General features: G+C 54.8%; 6 protein-coding genes across 6 annotated transcripts; 2 read left to right on the top strand and 4 right to left on the bottom strand.

Annotated features, from left to right (window-relative positions):
• Positions 1 to 921: 921 nt before the first annotated feature.
• On the bottom strand, positions 922 to 1,246 carry CPAR01_05721 (uncharacterized protein; the record flags this gene model as incomplete). The annotated part of the gene is made up of 2 exons (XM_060489997.1): positions 922 to 1,086; positions 1,133 to 1,246. Coding segments are annotated over 2 exons (279 nt in total), but the record flags the coding sequence as incomplete, so codon positions are not given.
• Positions 1,247 to 6,420: 5,174 nt separating this feature from the next.
• On the top strand, positions 6,421 to 7,817 carry CPAR01_05720 (glycerol-3-phosphate dehydrogenase; the record flags this gene model as incomplete). The annotated part of the gene is made up of 2 exons (XM_060489996.1): positions 6,421 to 6,479; positions 6,596 to 7,817. 2 exons carry the CDS (start codon positions 6,421 to 6,423, stop codon positions 7,815 to 7,817), a joined length of 1,281 nt encoding a protein of 426 aa, XP_060351462.1.
• Positions 7,818 to 8,514: 697 nt separating this feature from the next.
• On the bottom strand, positions 8,515 to 9,849 carry CPAR01_05719 (gliotoxin biosynthesis protein GliK; the record flags this gene model as incomplete). Its single annotated transcript, XM_060489995.1, has 1 exon — positions 8,515 to 9,849. The coding sequence occupies one exon, from the start codon at positions 9,847 to 9,849 to the stop codon at positions 8,515 to 8,517; it is 1,335 nt and encodes a 444-aa protein (XP_060351461.1).
• A 1,361-nt stretch (positions 9,850 to 11,210) lies between these two features.
• Positions 11,211 to 13,442, bottom strand: CPAR01_05718 (chromo domain-containing protein; the record flags this gene model as incomplete). The annotated part of the gene is made up of 1 exon (XM_060489994.1): positions 11,211 to 13,442. One exon carries the CDS (start codon positions 13,440 to 13,442, stop codon positions 11,211 to 11,213), a length of 2,232 nt encoding a protein of 743 aa, XP_060351460.1.
• A 1,005-nt stretch (positions 13,443 to 14,447) lies between these two features.
• Positions 14,448 to 15,335, top strand: CPAR01_05717 (uncharacterized protein; the record flags this gene model as incomplete). Its single annotated transcript, XM_060489993.1, has 3 exons — positions 14,448 to 15,044; positions 15,109 to 15,181; positions 15,235 to 15,335. The coding sequence occupies 3 exons, from the start codon at positions 14,448 to 14,450 to the stop codon at positions 15,333 to 15,335; spliced, it is 771 nt and encodes a 256-aa protein (XP_060351459.1).
• Positions 15,336 to 15,560: 225 nt separating this feature from the next.
• CPAR01_05716 (ThiF family protein) lies at positions 15,561 to 17,120 on the bottom strand (the record flags this gene model as incomplete). Its single annotated transcript, XM_060489992.1, has 3 exons — positions 15,561 to 16,563; positions 16,640 to 16,853; positions 16,913 to 17,120. 3 exons carry the CDS (start codon positions 17,118 to 17,120, stop codon positions 15,561 to 15,563), a joined length of 1,425 nt encoding a protein of 474 aa, XP_060351458.1.
• Between the last annotated feature and the right edge of the window lie 247 nt (positions 17,121 to 17,367).

Raw genomic sequence — 17,367 nt, 5'->3', positions numbered from 1 at the left:
AGGAAAAGAAAAACACGGCCGAGGACGGTGACGATATGACGGACTGGGCCAGAAAGAGAGACAGCACCATCAGCTTAGCTCAGGTACATGGCCTCACCTTCCCAACAGCTCCCAGCCCGACCGGTCTTCCCATGTACCTTCATTACTTCTCACCTTGTACCAAAGTACGGCAGGTAAGATCAGGAAGGGCAAGACATGGCGGGGTTTCGCTATGCTCCTTTACCCTGCCCTGCCTCATTTTCGTTCCTAGGCCAAGGTAGCAAAGCTCACACCTAAGAAATTCCAAGAGCTCAGCAAAGCAGCAGAAGATCCAACAGAAATCCAGGCCAATCCAAGGTACGGAAAGCAAAGCAAGGTGCCGGGGGCTGCGGAAGCTCTGGTCAAAATGCGATGAAGAACGCTGGGATTCCGTGTATCCCGTGTTAGTGTTGAGAGTTCTGCTAGGCCATCTCGCCTCGGTACTTCTCACCAACACAGCTACAAGGAAAGGAAAATTTGACGAGATACAAGCTGCCTCACCTCATCCTGAGGTACTTATCCAGCTATGGCTTTCCCCCCCCCCCCCCCTGGCACCTATGCCAATCTCGCCAAATGCAAGAGCTTCCAATGTCAGTCAGTTCGGGAAGCCAAAGGACGAAGAAAAAGTCTCCAATGCTCCAGTGAACAGAGACTCGAACGACAGGCGGGGGGCGGGGCAGCCATGTATCTCTCCACCAAAAGCATGCGGAGAAGGTACATCCATGGATGTCATCGCCCGCAGCAAACCCGCAATTGTCAAAGCTGCCAAAATTAAAATAAAATAAAAAATGACGGGCACGGCAAACATGGGAATGTTTGGCAGCGCCCAAACCGGATAGCTTGGGCGGGGACAACACAGAGGCTCGCACGCTCGGTGGGGTCTCCCATGCTGCTCTAGACGCCCTAGCGGAGTTTGGTCTTAGCGCTGCGCCGGTCGTGGGCCGTCATCGCGATCCTCGAGATTCCAGACCGCTGTCGACACTGAGAATTCCCACTCTTTGGGTGCTTCTTGGATCGCGATGCAGAGAGACTAGTGTGAGTTGGCCAGTGAAAAGCCAGCCAGTGTGCCTATGGCCCAGTGCGGCGAGTGTTCCATATCGTGTGTGCAACAAACTTGAGCGGTAACCGGGGGGTTTAATGTCGCATGCCGGGGATGGAGACTCGGACTGAGACGAGACTGGGGGAGCACGGCAGGCCGCAGCAGAGATGAAAGACCAGGACAGGCCAGACCGGGAACAAGTCATAGAGAGGAGTCCGACAGCTGTAATCCATGCCCAATCTTTCTTGGAGTATCATCGTCATATCCCAACGGTTTGTAATGTCAAAGTCTGTCTTATCAATATGCTGTCTCAGGTCATCGCAAAGATGGACACTGAAGATGTTTTCTGCATGGTCTGCCGGTGGTGGCCTCTACCTGATTTGGCTTGAAGCAGGCACTGGCAGTGAGGCTCGCTCGTATGAGGGGCCGGGAATCCTTTGGGCGACCATGATCTGACTCGGAAGCTGTGCGATTCTCGGCGCATGCTGCGGTCCACGTCGATGTGCACCAACTAAGGCAGGCTCTAGCATGATCTGATGCGTCTGGCATGCCATATCTCGTTGAAGACCTTCGTGTTTCATTTCATTGTCTTTCCTTTCCTCGAGTTCCATTACTAAGGTAGAGTAAAGGATAATAGACGTGGATGGAAATGAAGAAATCGGATGAAGAAAAAATGAACAAAAAGATGGAAGACTAGATTCAGAAAGAGCTCCATCCCAGCACTCAAAAGAAAGTGACGTCACCAGCTATCCCTCCGCATCAGCTCTAGCGGCTCGCCTTGCTGCACAGACGCGGTTTCATGCCCCGCCTTCCTTTCTCTCTCCCTAGCACCTTGCACCTTCCTTGCTCTTTCCGGAAAGATAGCTCCAGCTCAGCTTCCAACGCACGATCGGCAACCACCACCCTCCTGTGCTCCTTCTTGCCCTCGCTGGTGCTTTCCTCCTCCCTTCCTCCTGAGGTATCGGTAGCCTGTCACACCTTCCCGTTTCCTGGCTTTGCTCTCGTTGATCAGCAACCAGCGTTACTCGTAGCTACCTTCCATGTGCCACTCCAATTGACTTTCCGTACCTGAATATCACCCGTCGCAACGCGACATCGAATTCTTCATTTCCCATTCTTCATCCCCATTATCCGAACTCTCCAAAATGAGTAAATCTTCTCAACTCCTCCTTCTTCCGAGGTCCTCCTCCGACTGGTCCACGTCTTCACTCTTTTGCAGATGCTATGGAGTCGACACCGCTTTTGTGCTCCCATGTCTATTTCTCCCGCCATGACGTATCTAATGCAAGACGCACTTAGTGCTCATCTCTTATATGAGTCTAGCCTTTCCGCCCCCTGTAACCAGAGATAGCCTTACCGTGCCCATGTGGGAGATAGCTCAGGCTGCAAGGGTGGCTTGGCCAGGCTCGTTAGCAACATGACTGGATAACATCAACGGTGTTCTGTGCTTTCTCTCATCCTGCGGCACTGTCCAATAGCGGCGGTCCGCTAGACTTGGTGTAGGAGAAGGCTGTCTCAATGTCATGGTGGGCGGCTTTGACCAAGGACTTTTCCCATCGGCAGTCTGGACGCGATGTGTATCATTGTATCTCGAATGCAACAAAGCCATGAGGGTTTCGGATATATTCTACATGTAGGTGAAGAAGTCGAGAAATTTCCCAGCCGCAATGGAAAACTATCATTCCACTTGCTTGTCTACAAGGTGTTGCCTACAGCATCATGATGGACATGTGTCATGTCAGACCACCATAGCGTCTCTAGGCTGGTGAAGCAGTCACGACTGAGGCCACAATGCTAAGTGGCAATGCATTCATTTGTAACCATGAAATCTATCTCCGGGCGGAGAGAAATCACAGATGAAGCAAAGCACTCAACGAACTAATTTTCCAGGGGCGAATATCTACTTTCTCATAATGTGAGGTGACACTGGAGGAATATCACAAACTCTTACCCGCTGCATTGCCCAAATCTGATGACTCGCCGTCACTACTCAGACAACACACAAGGCATGCCACTAGAGTTTGAATCTCCCTACCTAGAACCTGGCAATTTTGAGGATACAACTGTTCCAACCCTACATAGTTAAGATCACTATGTAGAGATTAGTCTGTTCCATTAACGTTGCGAGTCTGCACACGTACGCCCATCCAAAGTCGCTAATTGCATTCGCACCAGAGGAATAAGTCAGTATGCGTTCATGGTTCCAACGGCAAGGCGGTCTGTTTACGCGTACTTGATACTCGCCGGAATGACTGAGCCTAGGGAGTTCGCATCGCGTTCGAAACCATTAAGGAGGTGGACCTCTTCAGGCATTCACCGCGGCGTGGACGCATACTCCTGTGGTAAGTGCGGGTGTCTGACAAGCGACATCTCTAGATACACCATACCCGTCTTGGCCCTCCTAATATCTTGCTTAGCTATCATTCAAGTCAGAAGCTGTCTCAACATATGTGCTGCTTCTTAGGCCATAGAACAACGCCTCGTAGCTACGTAAGCCTAAAGTACTGGCAATTACCATCATGCCGGGAAGGATTCAATTTTGCGAAGTAGATAGTTATCGGCGATTCAGCAAGAAGCTGGTGCGATGTATCCATAAATAGAGTCTCATGATGACTGAAGTGCGGTTGAGGATCTTCCGGAGCCAAGTCCGGGGTACCTCGAGGGCAGAGCATGTGGTCAAAAGCGACGAATGAGACCTTATCCCAGCGCCACATGCGGTTGAGCCTCATTATGCATGGTGAAGATACCCTGCCCGCGATCTCTCGGTCTTCTTTCTCCCGGCATTGACGCGAGTCTCAGAATCTTTCGGGCAGGACATGTGCTTTTTAACCATTCCACCTGGGTTAGTGCGAACTGTCCCTTTTACCTCTTGAATAGAAACGAATATTTCATTGTCAGTAGGATTGAGTCATCACAGACGAGAGGAAGCGTGATTTTGCCTCATCTCCCCTTTTCCTTAGGGTTCGCTGTCACTACTTCTGGTAATATTAGGGCCAGATCACCATGCAGAGTCAACGAGACTACAGCATAGACGAAGTTTCTCCAGAGCTGTTGTGTGGGCCACTAGTAGAAGTCACCGGGGCATCTTAATTGCTCTGAGCTTAATGGGGCGGCTTCAGGCAACTGACCGTGAGATTGGGCATACCTACTCATTCATGTAGCAACAGCTTCAAGTGCTCGGGAGACTGACTGACTAGCCTCAGTCTGGCTTACTCCATCAAGCTACGAGCAAAGGAGTTCCATGCTGCATGAACGGCTGCTCTCCGATAGTATATCTGCTTCGCGGAAGAATCAGGATGACGTACATTGATCGTACGCATGCTACTTCGAACCTTCTAGAATACATCTGTAACTGCACTCATTCGCTCATCTACGTTTCTGGGGTTGGACAGGTGTAGAACCATCAGGCAATTCAGCCAGGGAGACGTGTGGACCCCTACTCCAGGCTGCCAGATGTCATACAAGCCTCGAAGAGCGACTGTTGAACAATGACATTGTCAAAGGAATCTAGCACATGTCAGCCATCGTGGGGATCGTCACTCGGCCGCAAATGTTCCAGAGACAACGACGACAGGACCATGCCACATTGAGGAAAGGCGGCAAAATCAGATGTCACTCGGGAAGAAGGGGCAATTTAGTTTAGCGACGGCGGTGGCGAGCGGGATGTAATCGACGGGATGTCTGGCGTCTGCCGCGGCGCGGCTACAACCGCACGCCGCGTTGCCGCGATATCTCGTGGTTGTGCCAATGAGGAAACGGCAGAAACATTGGAGGAAACCCGAGCTCCGTTAACATGAATCCGCGTGGCCCTATGCGACGATCAGCATCGCGGGCTAACGATTTACCCCCGCGGTCGGGATTCAGGGACGCCGTCCGCCGCACGACGTCGGCAGGTGAAGAAGCGAAAGGGGAAAGACGAGCTGGCATTCTGGCATGTGATTTCCCATCTATGGATCCTGGCAGTGGGGGGCGAAGTGGGAGGATTGGAGTGCCAATGGTGCATTGCATCTAATCTTGGATCGGTTTTATTTGTTTGAGTTCCCACCCAAGAGTGAATCCACTTTTAGACACGAACATTGGAACTGTGGACATGGGGAGGCGGAGGCAGAGGGGACAATGGATAGGGACGGTGGGGTGAGGAGCAATTTGTTGACTTTTTATTTTTTGTTTCTTGTCTTGTGACAAGCCGAGCTTTGGGGTCAAGGAGGAGAACATGATGGAGACGATGGGGACTGATAGAGGGAAGTTGACTCGCTGTTTTCACGATACAAACAAACGTGCAAATGTCAGATTCACGGGCCCCTACTTGCCTCGGCCAGGGCCGGAGGAGGCGGAGTGTCCGGCCGAGGCTCTCCGGTGGTCAGGGACCTTCGCCCGCCCGGGCCAACTCAGCACTCAGCTCGGTCCTGCCTGCCCAAGTAGTTTGAACAGACAGCGAGTGCTAAAGATGGACCGACCAGAAAAATTAGGGAAGGGGCCCGCCGACTCGGCCTCAACCCCCTGGCATTTCGTTGAGCGACTATACCTGATTGGGAAAGCGGTCACGACTGCTGCCGCGACCCTGCTGGTCTGGATGTGCGTCATGCTGGTTCTCAACACTGCCGCTGGGCAGGAGCACCCCGGTACCTCAGGTACTAAAGTAGGTAGGTAGAGTTGAGCTGACTGCGGATTCTGGCTGCAATTGGTCGCAGCTTCCCTCACAGGACGGGGATCGTACTGGGGTTACTTGCGGCGGTACCTAGTTGTGGTGGCAGGAGCAAACCGACACCAAAATGCAACAGCATTTGAGTGCGGTGGGCGTTGGTGGATTCCCGGAAAGATTCAAAGACACTGGACAACCGGGATAGCTGGAGACAGACAGGGGGAGGAAAGATGGAGGGGCAAAACCACATGCTGAGCTGCACCCTTTTTTTTTTCTGCCATCTGCTGCTCACTGCTAATCAAGTGCTTTTTGCTGCTGGTGCTACTGCCGCGCTTCCATTCGATTCGTGACCGCCGAGTGACCCTCCCCAGGACCCGTGAACCAAGACACGACACGCACGACACACACCGAAAGAAGAGCCGGTGCCGATACCTGTCTGGACCCTCCCTTGCCGTAGCTGTCTTACCTGAACTTCCCGGCTTTACCCTTCCTCCACTTGACCTACCTTATCCTTGGGCCTTACCGTACCTCACCGTACGGATACTTCCTCCAGGTCCCGGCCAGTACACTACTTATTAAGATAACCTTCACCCCCTCCTTTTTGGCGCGTTTCCTACCTTACCCTCTTGCTCCACTGTACCTCATGCTTTTCAGACTGCGTCCTGTTGTTTCCATCGCCAGAAGCAGCTTTCCCCTACGACGATTCAACTCCACATCCGCAATGGCTTCCCTCGGCGTAGAGAAGAAGCACAAGGTGACCGTCGTGGGCTCCGGTAACTGGTGAGCTAGTTCCTTTCATACACCCCAATATCTCATATCGCGACCCCCATAGCTTCCTCCCCCATAGCTTCTACCGCCCCGACTAGATGAACAGACACTAACATAACCCAACTCAGGGGCTCAACCATTTCCAAGATCGTCGCCGAAAACACAAAGGCCTTCCCCGACCTCTTCGAAGAAGATGTGCACATGTGGGTGTACGAGGAGGACGTCACCCTCGACTCGACATCGCCTTACTACGATGCCTCCGTAGGCGAGAAGCCCCAAAAGTTGACCACCGTCATCAACAAATACCACGAAAACACAAAATACCTGCCCGGTATCAAGCTCCCCCACAACATCATCGCGAACCCCTCCCTGCAGGACGCCGTCAAGGACTCCACCATCCTCATCTTCAACCTCCCCCACCAGTTTATCGGCAATGTCTGCAAGCAGCTCAACGGCCACATTCTGCCCTTTGCTCGTGGCATTTCCTGCATCAAGGGTGTCAACGTCTCCGACGACGGCGTCTCCCTCTTCTCCGAATGGATCGGTGACGGCCTCGGCATCTACTGTGGCGCCCTCTCCGGTGCCAACATTGCCTCCGAAATCGCCGCCGAGAAGTGGTCCGAGACCACCGTCGCCTACGACCCCCCGCCCATGGATAACTCGCGCGCCCCGACCCCGCGTGCCACCTCCCCGAACCCTAACGCCAACGGCGGCAATGGCCTTGCGCCCCTGACACCCGTCGACATGCAGCACAAGGACGCCCGCGGCCGCACCTCCAAGACGAAGCTCACCGCCGTGCCCGCCGAGTACCCGCCCCTGGACCACCAGATCTTCAAGCACCTCTTCCACCGCCCCTACTTCCACGTCCGCATGGTCTCCGATGTCGCTGGTGTCTCTCTGGGCGGCGCCCTGAAGAACATTGTCGCCCTTGCTGCCGGCTTCGTTGACGGCCGGGGCTGGGGTGACAACGCCAAGGCCGCCATCATGCGCGTGGGCCTGCTGGAGATGGTCAACTTTGGAAAGGAGTTCTTTGGCCAGACGGTGCACACGGGGACGTTTACCGAGGAGTCGGCCGGCGTGGCGGATCTGATTACCTCGTGCAGCGGTGGCAGAAACTTCAAGTGCGCCAGGATGGCCGTTGCCGAGGGCTTGAGCGTGCAGGAGATTGAGAAGCGCGAGTTGAACGGTCAGCTGCTTCAGGGTACGAGCACGGCGCAGGAGGTCAACAGCTTCTTGAAGGCGAGGGGCCAGGAGAAGCACTACCCTCTCTTCACTGCCGTGCACGGCATTCTCGAGGGACGATACAGCGTCGACGATATCCCGACCTTGGTGTCTGCTTCGGAGAACTAAGGTCTACTTGGTGGGAGTTTGAATATCAAAAACAGGCATGTGGATAACACGGAACATTATTGATCGTGACGGACAGAGGTCCAACGGCACGCTGGTGTGTGCGAGTATGTGGTAGAGGCCCGGAGTATTGGGTTTGTTATCGGTTTTTGAAAGATGTATGTTGATATCCCTGGATCATTTACCGCAGTGGCATGGTGTGAAGGAACGGATTTAGACAGGTTAAGCAATGACACACATTGTTCTGGTCGATCTTGTGGTTGGTGATATATCCTACGCGCTACCAAGTGAATCATCCGTCCTTCATCCTTGATATACCCCTCCAATTTCATTCCCGTCACCAGCCAGCAGGCGCCCGTCTGGGTCGACGGGTCAGGTCAAACTGGCTGGGTGGTGGAGCGTTTCATGGTCGACAATTACATTTCCTACGCCAACTAGCCTACTCGACGATAGGCTTAGCCAGTACCCGAGTTCGAATCCCAGTATGAGCACCTTATTACCGACAAGAGATGCATCCACACCGATGGTGAACTCTTTTTGCTTTTCCAATCTAGTTACATTATCGTATAACGTCCTCGTTGTCTGATGGAGCGGTACAAGCAAGCTAAGCCTAGATCCTTCAAGACGTAATTCTCTGATATGTATCCCCCACATATATGTATATCTCCATACCCTTCAGTAATATCCCCAGACGACATTCTCAGTCCATATCCTCGAGCAATCCCATCTTCTCCTCATCACCACACCCAACACGTCCACTCCATGACCTGCCCCTCACCCACCCCTTCTTCTCGTCATCCTCCTCCTCCGGCGTCCTCTCCCCATCCCCAAAAACAGGCCTCAACGCAGCATCATACGCCATCCAAAGCAAATTAAACACAACCCCCAACGTAACCCCCAACCAAACGGGCACTTTCCCTTCCTTGTTGGCCACCCTTTTGTTCAGCGCGAAGAACACCAGCAACACGGGGAGGAAGAGCGCCTTTAACAGCCACTGCGCCAGTTTCTGTCGCGGCGAGGTCGGGGTGTACGGCACGAGGGAGTTGAGCCAGCGCTGGTAGTCGTCCGGGAGCTCGTGCTCTGCCGCGCCGGAGGTGATGAGGTTCAGGTACCGGGGGGAGGGTTGCGCGTAGGTGGGGTCGGGGCGGCGGGTCGGGCGGAGGAAGCGGTAGTACCATTTTTTGCGGGGGTCTGTTGGGGTTTTGTCGTCGTCGCCGCCGTCCTTGGCGTTGCTGTAGTTGTAGGAGGAGGAGGAGGAGGAGGTGGTGGTGTCAGGCTCCTCGGGCTCGGCGTCCGGAATGGACGGGGAAAAGAGCGTGTGCGCGAGGAACGGGCGGGGGATGTCGATGGGCGGCTTCTCGGGGACGGAGACGCGGGGCGGGAGCGGGATGCAGGGGGTCAGGATGTCCTTGTAGGAGGAGCCGCCTCCCTCTGTTGCTACGATTGTGGCGTAGTCTTGGGGCGTGACTTCGTAGACTACGCCGATGAGGCCCTTGTCCCAGCCCAGGTCTGGTGTCGTCGGTATGGTGTTGTTCTTCTCCCTCTTCGTCTGGTTCGACGCGGCGGACGGAGGCGGTAGCGGCGGCACGGGCGGGAATTTGGGAGGATCGCTCGGGTCCGGGAGGTTGGGGATCTTCCGGGGTGCCGAGTTGGCGAAGCATGGTTCCGTGTAGGGGAGGCCGGGGAGGTCGAAGACGAGGGAGAGACCTGGGGCGGAGACGTTTACTTGGGAGATTGGACGGATGCCGCGGGCGCCTAGGAAGGTTTCTGCGCTTAGGTTGGAGCCGTAGGCTAGGTAGAGGACTGATGTCTGTTCTGCGGCGACGGCGAGGGCGGTGGGGGTGGAAGATGCATCGTTGCTGGAGGAGTCTGGGGAAGCTGCCGCTGCTGCTGCGAGGCGGGAGGGGGATGTGCGCGGGATGCTCTTGATGGAAGGGAAAGATTTCTCGGACGGGGCGGAGGAGGTTGAGAGGGTGGCGAGGTCTTTTAGGCGGCGGAGGAGGCAGATTGGTTCTTGGGGGAGTGAGGTTGTCATTGTTCCCCGTGCTTTAACGTCGAATTGCGACGGACGAGGTTGAAGGTATTGTAGGAGGCGAAGCCAGGTCGGTCGTTTTTAGTTTCCGTGTTAAGAGGCACTGGCGTTCTTGTGGGGGAATGAGCTCGAGCTCAAGCTCAAGCTATAGATAAGAGGTAAGGTAGCGAGACCGAAAAAGCTGGGATGATGCCAGAAAAGCCCAAGGAGTGATGAAGATGGGATGTTGAAGCGGGAAGGGAAATGCTGAAACTGATGAGTTGCGCCAGGGTACTAGCTGGTTGTGGGTGGGCGCCAGAGACTTTTTGTGTCGCCCCGGGTGTCTCTGACGTTCGGACTTTGGGGGTTTGGATGACGACGCTCTGAGGGAGGTTCCCGGCCTACTAATAAGTGCCTTTATCTTTACGGAGTAGGTACGGATACCTTAGTGTCAAGTAGCATTCGCTGCGGGCGCGCCGGGGGAGCGGCGGACGGAGAATGCGCGCGCGTCGGAGTTGGAAGGTTGGCTTATGTAAACCCCGGGCGGTGGGATGCGGGATTGGCGGGGTTGAGCTGCGGAATCATTTTCAGACAATAACTCGCACCTGTCCACGTCGTGAGCTGATGGGATTTGAAGCTGGTCTAACAAGATGGCATAGGGTATTTTGAAGATACTGTGCAAATGCTCCAATTCCTTACCTGAGATTGGAAATGCCATTGCCCTTGAGTCTACACTACTCTGCAGAGAACGGACCACAATGCCTGTGCTGCGTCATCTGATCCTTTCTTCTTACTTGATAAGTCAACGATATCCCAGAGCTCGAAGAAATAAATGTATAATTTTAACTATCTGGCTATGCTCTCCATGTACCTCATTCGGATCGCACTAAGCATACGTAATTGACCGATGGTGAGTAAGTTGCGTTCTCCCTGACTTGAGCCTCAGCAACTCTTGGATCATCATGTTCGCGAACCTCAACTGCAAAAGTGAAAATCCAAGAGACCAGGAAAACATCACAAACCTCTAGAAAGGTATCATAAATGGGCTTCACCCATGTTTACATATTGTCTCCACGACACTGGAAGATTATCCCATACGTGATGTGGGGAGCTTGTGGGACGTCTATAGACAACCAATTGAAACAAGTTGGTGACATATCTCTTGTCCTCCAGGCTTGGATACAACTCGAGGACATCACTTCCAGTGGGCGACCCACAACGTTGCCTGCAAAAACGATATTCTGGTCTTGGTATCACTGTTTGATTCTTTTTTTATTTCTTTATTGTTTGATATGTGGCTACCCGCTGATCGCGAATCTAAACCACTATTTTTGATCCTACTCGATGCTCGCAGGGAATCGCTATCATAACTTGGTCATTGCTATTCAGAACCTTCGCTCGGGGTCAAGAAGGTTTCGAAAGTCGGTAACGAGCATCATATCGTTGCCTTCATCATCATTGCTTTCGACTTTAATCTGGTCCATAGCATTCTCATCTCCGTCCTCTGTCGCGGGTGCAGCCTTAGCCGCAGCCAGGACCCCATTACCATTGACGTTACTGTGATCGCCATGGCCCCTGACAAGTTCGTCCTCGCCCTCAACCGCCCGCGACACGGATGAGTACTTCTTCGGCACGAGGTACTTATCCATGGCGCCTGCCTGCACGTTCCTTTTTGGCGTGGTGCCCTTTTCAAAGTAGAACCTCTGAATCACGTGCTGCGGGATGTTGGACTCTGGCTCCCAGGTCGGGTTCATGGAGGAGGGCCAGTTGCCCTTCCACCGGACCTGGAAGAAGCGGCCTAGTTTCTTGCCGCTGCGGCGGGAGACGCGGTCTTCGAAGCCTTCGATGCGGAGGACTTCGTAGACTTGTTCGTCTTCGTCTTCTTCTTCGTCATCATCTTGAGTTGCTGTTGACGCTGCTGCCGTTCCGGTTTTCCGCGCGGTGTGAAGTTTGGTTGTGGTGGGTTTGGAGTTTGTAGCTGCGGTTTTGCTGCCTCCTGTTGTTGCGGGAGGTGCTGAGGCGGTTTGTGGTAGGGCTGCTTGTTGTGGTTCTCGTAAGGTTGGTGCGATGTGTGGTTTTGGGCCCGGTATCTTGGGTAGTGGTATAGGCGTCGTAGAGATGGGTTGTTCTATTGACTGAAGTGGCTGCGAGGGCGTCAGTTGGGAGTAGGAGGACGAGGACTTTGAGGCTGCGAGTGAGATTGTCCAAGGGGTGGTATTTGATATCAAAGGCGTGGAGCCGGGCTTGGGTATTGGTGTGTGATTCCAGCCTGCATTTGTGCCTGTCCCGTTCTGTGTCGGGTTCAGCGCGAAGGGCGCCGTGGCTGGCGGGGGAAGCATACTGCTCGCTTTTGGTGTAGGTGTTTGCACCTTTGGTGAGGACGATTGTTGAGGCGTGGAAGGGGGATCTCGTATTGAGAGGAGGGACCGCTTCGGCGGTTGCTGCGTCTTTGCTACCCGCGGAGCCGTGGGCGTGGATGTGTGGTTCGCAGAGGCCGGGGGTATCGGCGGGAAGATGGGCGTCTCCCGAGGCCGGCCACTACTACCCTGGAGACCCGGCGCTGGCGGTTGTGGTAGCGGCGGCAGGGCCGGTGAGCTGGTGGCGCCTCTGGACGAGTCGAAAGGCGTGCTCCGGCTGCTGGTGTCCGTCTCGATTCCCGGCATGAACCGCGAGAAGGCCGGTCTCGGTGACCGGATCCTCTGCTTCTTGCTTGGGGGTTCTAGGCCCGCGGGTAGACTGCTCTGTTCGCCAGAGTCGTATGAGTCCTCCGTCAGAATCAAAGGTGTTGTTGTCCCGGTCCCATTTAGCTGCCTGAAGATGGCCTCGTCGTCGGCCTCGTCATCGGCCACTTCTTCCATCTCGACGTCCGCGTCGCCTTCCGTGTCGAGCTCCCTGAAGTCGTCCACCAAGGCGCTCTTGGACGGCGTAGAAAGCGAAGGCGCATTCTTCCTCGGCCTGCCCCGTTTCTTCTTCTCTCCGTCCGCGGTCGTGGCGGGTGGTGGTGTCCTCAACTCCGCCGCCACATGCTTCCTCTTCCGGCCCCTCTTCGCCCCCTTTCCACCCTTCTCGCCTGGTATCGCGACGCCCCTCTCCCTCGCCACAGCCTCCTCAACAGCGCGCACATTCTCCGCCTCCTCCAGCCGGCGCTCCTCCTCATCCCGCTCCTCAGCTCTTGCAGCGCACCACTCCTCGTATGCCATGGGCGAGACGTAGTCGCATATCTGCTCGGCATCGATCACGACCCGCGCGGCCGGCAGATCGGTCCATCCTACCACGTACTGAAGACGCTTCTTACCGTCGTCAGAGAGCGCGGGCGGGACGAAAAACTCGTCGCGAATGTAGGCCGTCGAGTCGCGCGGCGGAGCGAGGGTTATCGGTCGCAGAGGGGGTCCGGAGCCGCGTTTATAGCGGCGGTAGGTCGGGAGGTCTTCGAGGACCACGGCGAGCCTGCGCGGCTCGGGTTCGGGGTTCTTTCGGGGCGGTTGGGGTTGCCGGGTCGGTAGTGAGGATGCGGAAGATGTGGTGGTAGTGTTGGTCGTGGCGGCGCCGTTGCTGGCGTTGGCCGGGGTGGGGGGTTGACCACCGAACCAGACGAGTTTCTTTGAAGGTCGCGACATGGTTTTCTTGCTCCTTTCGGAGAAGTCCACCATGCCACGCCTGACGCCTTTTTTGTGATTCCGTTGGACGAAACGGTGCAGCGGCAGGTCGGAGAAGGCTTCGGTAGGATCGTCCGTCGTCTAAAGCAGGTATCTGTGGTTTGGGAATCGGCGTTCGTGTTCGTCTCGTGTCGTGTCGCGGTTTCCGCCAGTAAAGACAACGCTTTTGTTCTCGACAACGCCGCTGGCTAGAGGCGTCAGAAAAAATACGACAGCAATTGAAGAATATCATTCGTATCACGAAATTTCGTACCTGATTTCTGCGCGTGGTTTGCCGATACCTGCGCTGTGTTTCGTGGCAGTGGCGCCGGTTGGGCGGGAGAGGTAGGAAACTTAGAAGTACTTTAATTAGCTTATTCTCCACCAGCATGGCCACTACAAATCCCAATACTCATCAGAATTTAAATAGTTAGCAGTAGTATATTAGAATATATTTGATTTCATTATAAACTTCTTTAAGTATTGAAAATCACGTAGTGTTTAATATTATTTTTCTGGTTTATTTTCTAGAAACAAAACAAAAAGATTACTTCTCAAATAGCTTGCTTAATTCTGTTAAACTAATATTTATCTTTAATATAACAAATCCTACTACCTTATACAACACCTTTAGGTAGTAATTAGCTGAGCGTGATGCTGTATTACCTAAGGCACCGAGTACCCTTGGAATTCAGGATCATGCGATCCGGGGAAGCAGGTGCTGCAAAAGGGTCCGTGCAGAAGCTGCGGCTGGGCGTCTACCGGCGCGCTGCGCAGGGCGTCAAATCTTTGGTGGGCCGAGCTTGACCTCATCGCGAGGAGCACAAAGCTCCATCCACCATATCCCAGCTTCGGTTTCCATTTCTTTCTTCGCAAACCAAAGCCAAACCACCAAAAGAAAATCTCCCCTCCACCCACGCGCACCGCAACGTCGATGCCCACGACAACCCGAAACTAATCAACACTCTTCGCCAAGGCCTCGCAAATATGCTGACGCCCACGAGCACCTTCGCCATCCGCCTCGCCGGCCAGGGCGCTGCCCGCGCATCGATTGCCTCTTCCATCGCCCGCACCACCGCATGCCCGTACTCGACCGCCTCCATGAAGCAGCACCAAGCCTCTGCCCGCCCAATTGGTCTCGCCTCGACAGCCGGCCCCATCGCCCGAACCAGCGCCGCCTTTGCCGCATCCCCCTCGTCCTCCATCGTCGCCCGCGTCGTCCGCCAGCCCTGCTCCCAACGCTGCAACGCTACCGCTACCGCCTCCGCTGCGGCGCAACAAAAGTCCGCCCCTTCGCCGGGGGACAGGTTGGACTGGGAGACCTTCTTCCAGCTGCGCAAGTCCCGTAGAAGGTGGCAGCTTGGCTTCAGCGTCATTTCTGGATTGGGATCCTTTGTTGGCGGTGCTGGCATCTTGGCTACTGGTATTGCGGACCCGTTGGTGACACAGATTCCGCTGGATCCTTTCATTACGATGGGCCTTATGACGATGGGCTTCGGTGCTCTTGGATGGCTTATTGGACCTAGCGTTGGTTCTCTGGTGTTCTACACGCTGAACAAGAGGTGGAAGACTCAGATGACGGTGGTAGGTTGCCCTCTTCTACGTTCCGGAGGACAAGGACTTTTTCTAATCTGGATTACTGCTGCAGAAGGAGAAGGAATTCTTCGCCCGCATCAAGAAGAACCGTGTTGACCCCTCTGTCTCCTCTGTTGGTAACCCTGGTAAGTACACTCCCCATCAATATGCCACGCTCTCACGTGCTGATCTCTACTAGTCCCCGATTTCTACGGCGAGAAAATCTCAAGCGTCAAGGGCTACCGTCAATGGCTCAAGGACCAGCGAGCCTTCAACAAGAAGCGTGTCAGCTTCGTGTAGAGTACCACCCAACGACCACCCAGCACGGCTCTCTGCCAAGAACAGTTTCTTTAGGATTAATCAGGATCATGGCTAGCGGGCGAAGGCAGCCCTCCTCTCTTTGTAGCAATAGGGGTATCGCGTAGGAAAAGTATGTATCATGACGACCCAGCCCCCCTCGTCAGAACAAATTCAACTTTTTTATATCCACATCTTTTCTCTCCAGTGGCCCCGTTTCGCTCCATCTCAGGTAAAAGGCAACGTGGGGTCCACGTCTCTCTTCCACGCCCGCATGCCACCGTCAATGTCTCCAATGAATCTTTTGCCATTGTTGTCCAGCGCTAGATCTTTCAAACGCTTTGCCGCAAGCTGTGAGTCGTTGCCGACCCTGCAAACAAGGTAAATGGGCAAATCCTCTGGGAAATCCGACGGCAGCCACTCAGGTTGAGGCTGAACTCCCTCGCTGGAAGGCTGCGTCTCCTTCATGAACTTTGCAATCGGTACGCTTACAGCGCCATCAATGCTACAAATGTCAAAGTTTTCGCGCTCTCGAACGTCTAGCAAAAGATGTCGGCCACCTTTCTCCTTGTATACCCGCTCGTATTCGGTCGCAGAGACACGCTCCTCGGGAGCGAGTATGCTGACCGGCGCAGACACACCACAAAACGACACATAGTCCAGCGATCCCGATCGCAGAGTCTCAAGAGAAAGCGTCGACGCCGCAGAGCAAGCGAAGCAGTCCTTCCTCCGGCCCCGCATACGAACAGACCTAAACTGTCCCGACGTCGCCGCGCCCGAGAAGATGAGAAGCGAAGGCGCCGCCGCAGTCGCGCTCTTGTCCGTCACATCGGGATCGACCGCGCCCAAGGCAACGAGCTTGATCGCCTCGAGAGCCTGCAGGACGCCCATGACGCCAACCACGGGCCCGAGGATGCCGCCTTCGCCGCAGCTGACGACGCTGTCGGGTGGCGGCGGCTTGGGGAACACGCAGCGGTAGCATGGTCCTGCGCCTTCCAGAGTCCCCTGCGGCGCGGCGGGGGAGTTGAGGATGATGAGCTGGCCGTCTGTGCGAAAGGCCGAGGCGGAGACGAGGGGTTTCTGGAGGAGGACGCAGATGTCGGAGATAAGGTAGCGGGAGGTTGGGTGGTCGGTACAGTCGAGGACGAGGTCGTATTGGGAGACGATTTCTTCGGCGTTGGTTGGGGTTAGGTGTGTTTTGTGTGGATGGTATGTTACTAGGGGGTTGAGGCTGGGAGGGGTGGGTGAGTGTGAGCTTTCGTGGAGAATGTGGTTAGAGGAAGTGGGAGGGGAGGGGGTCTGCGTACCCCTTTAGGTATGTGATTGCGCTTTCGACCTTTGAGATTCCGACTCTGTCAGTCGAATGTGCGACTTGGCGGTGGAGGTTGGAGACTTCGACGACGTCGCCGTCGACGAGGCCGATGGTGCCGGCCCCTGCTCCGGCAATATAGGCCGCTGCGGGGCATCCCAGACCCCCGGCACCGATGATGAGGATCTTGGACTTTTTCAGTCTTATTTGTCCTAGGAGTCTCGTTTCAGTGGAGTTATTTCGCAAATGATGTGCCATTAATAAAGCTCACCTTTGACACCTACTTGGGGTATGATGAGCTGTCGTCCATATCTCTCATAATCCTCGGGTTGCAGGGGCCATTTCCAGGGTTGAGATGATGATGATGCTGAAGCATCCTCCTGTGCCTCTTTCTCTGCGCTGGCCAGCTGTTCCTTGAGGTTCCTAAGGTCGAGTTCAGCCTCTGCGACTTTGCGTCGCAGCTCTTCGACTTTGCCCATAATTGCGTCGGTCTGCGCGGTCTGCGGTGTAAGTGAGAATCGATGACTCCCCAAGCGCGGAATTTGTGAGCGGCGGGGCGGACCTGTATAAAATATCGGAGGTTCCGTCCCCGATCTCCGACCCCGCGATTCTGGAAGACCCACATCTCTGTCTTTTCGGCCCCACCACGAATTTTTGAAGCTTTGGGTCAAGTTGAGTACGTCCTCAAACTTCAGTACTTTGCATCCCACTTTGACCCAGATCCGA

This window comes from Colletotrichum paranaense (genome assembly GCF_030867605.1).
Source record: "Colletotrichum paranaense strain IMI 384185 chromosome Unknown Scaffold_4.1, whole genome shotgun sequence".
Taxonomy (NCBI): Eukaryota; Fungi; Ascomycota; class Sordariomycetes; order Glomerellales; family Glomerellaceae; genus Colletotrichum; species Colletotrichum paranaense.
Note: the sequence above shows the minus strand (reverse complement) of the source record. Positions and strands in the feature narration are given on the sequence as shown.